We start from the raw sequence: 8,234 nt of genomic DNA on the forward strand, positions 1-8,234 counted from the left end.
TTTCCTTTCCTTTCCTAAAATTTCCTTTCCTTTCCTTTCCTAAAATTTCCTTTCCTTTCCTAAAATTTCCTTTCCTTTCCTTTCCTAAAATTTCCTTTCCTTTCCTTTCCTAAAATTTCCTTTCCTTTCCTAAAATTTCCTTTCCTAAAATTTCCTTTCCTAAAATTTCCTTTCCTTTCCTAAAATTTCCTTTCCTTTCCTAAAATTTCCTTTCCTTTCCTTTCCTTTCCTAAAATTTCCTTTCCTTTCCTTTCTCTTCTTTTCTCTTCTTTTCTCTTCTTTTCTCTCTTTTCTTTTCTTTTTCCTATATTATACTATATTATCTTTATGTGAGGATGGTTGAACACTGGCCACATGTTGCCAGACAGGTTGTGGAGACTTCAGCCTTAGGATATCCAAAAACCCAACTGGGCACAGTGAACAACCTGCTCTAGCTGGTCCCACTTGGAGCAGGAGGATGGGATGGATGATCTCCAGGGGCATCTCCAGCCTCAGCATTGAGTGATTCCACCATGTTACACAGGCTGTGAGAGCTTCCCCAGCCTCCTCAGGGAATATTCCTGCAAAGATGGGGTGTTTTGGGGTGGCCTGGCCTTTCATGGGCACTCCCCGTAGACCTTGATCATCTCATACTGTTACAGACTCTCTGGCAGGTTCCTGGCCTCTGCAAAAGGCTTTATTATTAGCTTCTATGGTTTTCGAAATATTACTTCTTATAACATTTTTGGGCCTTCCTGTGACTGGATTTTGTGCTCTTTTCTGTTTTTCTCATTTGGACAAAACTTCCACTTTCAGAAGAATGTAATTTTCTCCTAATAATCTCCATTACTCTGCTATTTAACCATGAGAGCTCCTTTCTGGCCCCATTTATAGGTGATATATATTTATTCTTAGCCTCTAAGATGGTTCCTTGACTTCCTTGCCACCTCCAAGCAGTTCATCTTTCTGGAGGCTGTTTTTAATTTAGGGTTATCAAGTTCCTTGTCCTTTCTTTGGGTGGGATAAATCACCACAGTGAACACAGCCAGTTTGGGTTACACACCTGACTAAAACAAGGGGAGTTTAGCCCACAAATCCCATCCCTAATGTAACAAAAAGCTGTTTTCTTGCCTGGAAACTACTGTATAGGACTCTGGGGGGGAAAAACTGAGGCTTGTCTTTATCCATTTCACCATCTCCCCACGATGCTGCTTATTTTCTGAGAGATACATCTAATTAGTTGCATGAATAAATAAATCCTTTATGTTAAAGGTCTTTGTGGAACCACCTGCTTGACTTCTTTGCTGTTGAGGGTCCTCACTGTTATTCTGTTAAAAATGAACAAATGTTTTCATTCGAGCTCAGTGGATGTGGGGAATGAACAGCTCTGCTTTGTCAGCTGGTATTGCTGTAACGACGAGAGTCTGAGCACTGAGAGCCCAACCAGCCCAGCTGTGACTTGCTGCACTGCTGGTGGTTTATACTGATTATTTTGAATTTAGAAGTGTACTTGATGTAAGTGGATATTTGGGGAACTGCTCACAGGCACTCCTGGGATGAGTACCCGATTCCAGAGCAGCCTTGGCTGTTCATGGGTGGGATGGATTTAGTGCTGCTCAGGAAATCAAGGGTGTAAATGAGGGAATGATAAAGCCTCCCCTTTCTCCCTGCCAGAACATCCACCTGGTGGCCAAGTGGCTGAGTTCCCTGGAGAAGAAGCTGGAGCAGCACAGCGAGAGCAGCCACCAGGACTTCCGTGTCTTCATCAGCGCAGAGCCAGCACCTTCCCCCGAGAGCCACATCATTCCCCAGGGCATCCTGGAGAACTCCATCAAAATCACCAACGAGGCCCCCACTGGGATGCAGGCAAACCTGCACGGAGCCCTCGACAACTTCAGCCAGGTAGGAGCTCAGAGACACCAGTGACAGGTTGGCTTGGAGCTGCTGGAGCTGCTGGAGCTGCTGGAGCTGCTGGAGCCCCCATGGAGCGTGCTGGGGGAAGGCACTGCCTTTCCAGGCAGCAGCTGAGTGAGTCCCTTTGCATCCCATCATGTATCCCAGAGTCACAGAATGTGCTGAATTGGAGGGACCCACAAAGATCATCCAGTCCAACCCTCAGCCCTGCACAGGCCCATCCCCAAGAGTCACCCCCTGTGCCCCAGAGGATCAGCCAAACCCTCCTGGAGCTCTGGCAGCCTTGGGGCTGTGCCCACTGCCCTGGGGAGCCTGGGCAGTGCCCAACCAGCCTCTGGGGGAAGAACCTTTGCCTGAGATCCAACCTGAGCCTGCCCTGACACAGCTCCAGCCATTCCCTGGCTGCTGTCCCTGCTCCCCCCAGAGCAGAGCTCAGTCCCTGCCCCTCCTCTGCCCCTGCCCAGGAAGGTGGAACTGCAGTGAGGTCTCCCCTCAGTCTCCTCTTCTCCAGCTGAACACACCAAGTGCCCTCAGTGTCCTCCCACGGCTTCAAATCAAGCCCCTTCCCCATCCTCCTTCCCTCCTTTGGACACTCTCTAATGGCTCAATCTCTTCCTTCCATTGTGTCCCCCCAAACAGCCCCAATGTTGAGGTGAGGCCACCCCAGGGCAGAGCAGAGCGGGACAATCCCCATCCCGGTGATGCTGGGCCTGCTGATGGAACTGCAGCTGAGTCTCCTGTGCAGAGGACACAACACTGAAGTGTGTGGAAATGCTGGAAAATATTCTTGGTGCCCCAGAGGGTTAGATCAGTGTCAGAGCTGCTGGTATGTGGTGATTAAATGAGCTCTGCTCTGTGGCCTCTCTCGACAGCTTTGGCACCACAGGCAGGAGGCTCTGGGAGCAGCGGGACTCGGATCAAACAGGGCTCCCCAGGGAACAGCTGGTGGCCAGGGCAGGCTGGAGCCAGTGTGTGTCCCTGCTGGAGCCATCCATGCTCCTGCTGACCTCATTTACCACTTACACAAAGGCTGAGAGCTGAGCATTCACACTGCTGCTGATTCCTGTCCTGGAGACACAGACACAGCCTCCTGCTGCCCTGAACACTCATTGCCCTCACTCACACACTGCCCTTGCCTTGGCACATGCAGCTCTTACAGCACAACCCCGTCTGGTGAACCTCGAGCAACCAGGAGGGTCTGAAGGTGCTTTCAACCCTTGAAGTGCCTCTTTGAAACAGTGATGCTGAAGTTCTTACAGCCTCTCCACTCTGCTGATGGCTGTGCCAGGAACACACAGGGCAGGTCTGGCAGGGTGGTTTTCTCTTGTGACAAATCTCTCTGCTCTTCTGTAACCCCACCTGCAGTGCTGAGTCCAACACAGCTGGAATGAGTCCAGAGGAGGCACTAAATTTATCACAGGGCTGGAGCACCTCTGCTAAGGAGACAGGTTGAAAGAGTTGGAGGTGTTCGGCCTGGAGAAGAGAAGGTTCCAGGGAGACCTTAGAGCCCCTTCCAGTGCCTGAAGGGGCTCCAAGAGAGATGGAGAGGGACTTGGGACAAGGGCCTGGAGGGACAGGACAAGGGAGAATGGTTTTAAATTGAAGGAGGATGGATCTACATTGGCTATTGAGAAAAAATTCTTCCCTGGGAGGGTGGGGAGGCCCTGGCACAGGGTGCCCAGAGAAGCTGTGGCTGCCCCATCCCTGGAAGTGTCCAAGGCCAGGTTGGACAGGGCTTGGAGCAACCTGGGCTAGTGGAAGGTGTCCCTGCCCATGGCAGGGGGTTGGAATAAGATGATCTGTAAGGTCCCTTCTGGCTCAAACCATTCTTTGATCCTAATGATTCTCTCCATGCAGCCTCTTGTCTTTTGGGACCAGGCAAGAACACCCCAGTCTATTGTGGACCCCAGGCCCTGGTCCATGGGCAGGGAAATGGGGGCAGCTCCCAGCTGATTTTGCACTTAGACCTTGGAGTGGAGGGAATCTCAAGAGCAGGAGATAACTGTGCTGAGCAGGGGATGGGGAGGCACCATGCCAGGATTAATGTCCATAGTCAGGAGAGATTATTCCATTTTTGTCTACTGTCATTCATCATCTTGAATTCCACAAAATGTCCCAGAGAACAAGGAAGGGGAGAACCTTCACCCCAAGTAACATTTTCATCCTGTCTCTGCTCATTTCAATCAGATAGTAATTAGCATTTTCTAAATTGCTGGAGTATTATAAAACATCTCTTATCAGAAATCCTGGAGCAAGTGGGTGGGGTCACTTTTACACCTCATTTCCCCGCTTTATACAAATGGATGTTCAAATTTAGCTTTCAGCTGAAAGCTACAAAGGAGCCTCTTTATTCTGTGTGAGGGATATTGTTCTGCTTTGTAGCTGAAGAAAAATACACAACTAAAGAGGGGCCGAATGAGACTGAACTGGATTCTCAGTGTTCATTCAGGCAGATGCCCCTTCGTGTCTGGGGATGGTTCCTAAAATGAGGAAGTGCTCTGCACATATTGGAAGCAGTTCCCGTGTTCATTTTCAGTGATTAAATGACTCAGGCTCCTGCCCCTCCACCTCCTGGGCAAGGTGCCACAGTCCCAGTCCCAGTGCTGGCCCCCTTGCCCAGTGTGATGACACAGAGCTCTTCAAGTGAGTCCAGATGAGGCCACCAAGATGCTCCAAGGGCTGGAACAGCTCTGCTGTGAGGAAAGGTTGAGAGAATTGGGATTGCTCAGCCTGGAGAAGAGAAGGCTCCAGGGTGACTTAATTGTGGCCATCTGGTACCTGAAGGGTCTCCAAGAGAGCTGGAGGGGGGTTTTTTGTAAGGGCATGCAGTGATAGAACAAGGGGGATGGCTCCAAACTGCCAGGGGCAGGGTTAGATGGGATATTGGGAAGAAATTCTTCCCTGTGAGGGTGGTGAGGCCAGTGTCTAAGGCCAGGTTGGATGGGGCTTGGAGCAGCCTGGTCTAGTGGAAGGTGTCCCTGCCCATGGCAGGGGGGTGGAGTGAGATGAGCTTTAAAGGTCCTTTCCAACCCAAACCACTCTGGGATTCTGGGATTGTCTCTCCATCTCTCTGGTGAGGGATGTTGAGCACATGCAGGTGATGGGACATTGAGTGGGTGCACGTGTCTTTCCCTTTTCCACTGTTAATATGTGTTCCTGTACAAAGCCACTCCAAGCTGGAAATAGTAAATATCAATTCCAAAAGTATTCATTAGAATTTGCCAATAAATTTGCAATGCAAATCCACTGACTTCAAAAATTAACACGTGTGTATTATGCAAATATGAACTGGAGGACAAATTGATTGGCCTCTTCTTCCAGGTAGGAAGCCATAGGACCGGGGAAATGGCAACAAGATGCACCAGGGGAGGTCCAGGTTGGATACTGGGAAAAATGTCTTCACTGGAAGCGTGGTTAAACATTGGAACAAGCTGGGCAGGGAGGTGGTGGAGTCACCATCCCTGGGAATGTTCAAGTAGTGGCACTTCATGATGTGGTTTAGTGGGCATGGGGGTGTTGGTCAAAGATTGGACTTGATCTCGGAGTTCTTTTCCAATCTTAATAATTCTGTGATTCACCCCTGTCCAAAGCTGGGTGTATTTGGAGGCCCTGAGGCTGAGAGCAGTGGCTCTGCCTGTATTGCAGGACACCCTGGAGATGTGCAGCCACGAGAAGGAGTTCAAGAGCATCCTGTTTGCCCTGTGCTATTTCCACGCCGTGGTGGCAGAGCGGCGCAGGTTCGGCCCCCAGGGCTGGAACCGCCCGTACCCCTTCAGCAGCGGGGACCTGACCATCTCTGTGACTGTGCTGCACAACTACCTGCAGGCCAGCTCCAAGGTGGGTGCTTCACTGGGGGCTTGTGCTGGAGCTCCTGGGAAATCTCCTGAGATACCATTTGCTTGGGATCTCTGGGTTTGCTGTGCCTTTGTGGGGAGATGAGAGGCCTCGGTGCCACTCGTGCCTGTAGAAGCTTAGAAATCACAGCAAACAGTGCCTGTGGTCTTTATTCATTGAAAAGAGCAGTGATCTTTGGTTTAACAGAGCTTAGAGTAAATTTGCATTTCAGTGGGGAACTGCAGGAAATCTCTGCTGTGATCCAGTTCTCCTTGGGCAGAGTTTAACTACTACCTGATGTTTGTTCACTGAGAAAACTGAAGCAGTGAGGTGGAAGCACTGAGTGTGCAGGTCAGTGCTGGAACCTGCAGCCCAGCACTGGCCTCTGGAGCTCTGGCCCTGTGACCTCCTTCATGTTTCCTAAATTGAGAGTCTATCTGTCCTTCCTGCCCTCCCTGTTCATCCTCAGGTGCCCTATGATGACCTGCGCTACCTTGTGGGTGAGATCATGTATGGGGGTCACATCACAGATGACTGGGACAGGAGGCTTTGCAAAACCTATTTGGAAGAATTTATTAAGCCAGAAATACTGGAGGGAGAACTTCTCCTTGCTCCAGGATTCCCCCTCCCAGGGAACATGGACTACAATGGCTATCACCAGGTAAACTCATTGTTTTCTGGCATTATTTACACACCTAAATGTAATGTGTTCCATAACTGCCCTATAATCTGCCTTAGGAGGCAGGAACAGGGCTGCAGTGTTTCTGCACACCTTTGTTATCTCCCATTATGTTCTGTTTCTGTAGATGTCTCAGCATTTCCTTGGATGACCCAGTCTAATGGTAATTTGCCACTTCATCATGGGCTCATTCTGTTCATGCATGAATAGAGCAACTGTATTGGTGCTTGAGACTTGAGCAGGGCTCCTGGAAAATTACATCCACATACTGTTTGCTAAAATGGCCCCTTCAAGCTCCTTTTATCATCAGTTTTGATGAGAATCACTGATGGCTTTTGTTGATCTACTTACTGATCTCATCTGTTCTTTGTACACAAATGCAGGAGCAGAGAGAGCCGTATTGGGCTGGTTTTGTTCATAAAACTTAACTACTGGAAGCTAAATTTCCATGAGAGATCTCAGGATGCTGATGCTGAAATGCACAGCAGATAATTGCTAGAGAAGGTCCAGCCTGAGATATAGAGCCAAGCCAAACTTCAGCAATTACTGAATTTTGCCAGCAGGAGTAGAAGCAGTTCTGTAAACAAACATACTCTCCTTCCTCCATCAGTTCACTGGTGTTTCAGCCCCAAGCAGAGCTGCCCAGCCTGGGCTGACCTGGGGGGGATGATTCCAGTGCTGTGAGCTCTGCAGGCAAAGTGCCCTGGGCTCTGTATCCAACCTGAACCTGAATGTCTCTGAATCTCACATGAACCTGAATATGTCTGTATTTAACCTGGATCCGAGTATTTCTGTATCTTATCTGAACTTGGATGGCTCTGTATCTAACCTGGACCTGACTGTCCCTGTGTCTCACCTGCCCCTGACTGGCTCTGTGTCTAACCTGGACCTGACTGTGTCTCTGCAGTACATAGATGAAGCCCTGCCTCCAGAGTCTCCATACCTGTATGGGCTCCATCCCAACGCTGAGCTTGGCTTCCTCACGCAGAGCTCGGAGCAGCTCCTGCACACGCTGCTGGAGCTGCAGCCCCGGGACAGCAGCACTGGAGAAGGAGGAGTGGGGACCAGGGAGGAAACGGTGAGAGGGGCAGAGGATCCCATCCCTGTCCCATCCCTCAGTCCTGCACAGCTCAGGCTGTCTCACAGCTGCTCACTGGACTGTGTTCTGCCTGTGCTGGGTACAAACCCAGCCTAAAGCCTCATTTTATGCAGGACATCACCACAGTGGGGTGTAATTGGAGTATTGGCAGTAATAGGACAGTGGCTTTTAATTACCCCTTGCACTGCGGTGCCTTCATTATCATCCTCTGAAGGTGTTGCAAATAAACCTTGTGCACCTCTGTGTGTCTGGCATAGTGGGCTCCTGAGTGCACAGTCTGCCACCTAAATGTGCCACCCAGAGCTCAGCCCAACTCTTACTGCTGCCACCATGTTCCACCCAGCTCCCAAGCTCCCAGAGATCTTGTAATTCCTTATTTCCAGCTGAACCCCTTTGCTATGCCTATGTACCAGGCTGATCTTCCTCTGGAAACTCAGAGCTCATCAAAACATGGCCCAAGCATTCCTACCAGGATCTGAAATCAGCCAACACATGCTCAGGTTTTTATTTCTGCAGTCTTAAGGCCCCAGCTCTGTGTTCAAGCTTTGCAAATTGATGAGTGGCTAATGGGAAGCTTATATGAAGCCTGTGGTTTCACACATTTTTCTTTTGCCTTGGTGTGGGGCTGGGGAACTGACTGCCTTCAACTGAGGGGCTCTTAGAAGTGCCCAGTATGTTCAATTTTTGGTTCATACTGGAATTTGAGGTGAGGGTAATAATCCAGAGCCA

The 8,234-nt window shown here is 49.8% G+C and overlaps 1 protein-coding gene across 2 annotated transcripts in view; it reads left to right on the forward strand.

The window, feature by feature from the left end:
• The window catches only part of LOC113971598 (dynein heavy chain 9, axonemal-like), a 42,067-nt gene that overhangs the window by 19,840 nt on the left and 13,993 nt on the right, over nucleotides 1-8,234 (forward strand). For both annotated transcript variants that reach the window (XM_027691692.1, XM_027691694.1), the window contains 4 exons: nucleotides 1,654-1,881; nucleotides 5,539-5,730; nucleotides 6,197-6,388; nucleotides 7,314-7,484. In XM_027691692.1, coding sequence (XP_027547493.1) covers nucleotides 1,654-1,881; nucleotides 5,539-5,730; nucleotides 6,197-6,388; nucleotides 7,314-7,484 — 783 coding nt within the window. The remainder of the gene's footprint in view (nucleotides 1-1,653; nucleotides 1,882-5,538; nucleotides 5,731-6,196; nucleotides 6,389-7,313; nucleotides 7,485-8,234) is intronic.

The sequence above is a fragment of the Neopelma chrysocephalum genome, unplaced genomic scaffold (assembly GCF_003984885.1).
Source record: "Neopelma chrysocephalum unplaced genomic scaffold, ASM398488v2 Primary Assembly neopelma1_84, whole genome shotgun sequence".
Classification (NCBI taxonomy): domain Eukaryota; kingdom Metazoa; phylum Chordata; class Aves; order Passeriformes; family Pipridae; genus Neopelma; species Neopelma chrysocephalum.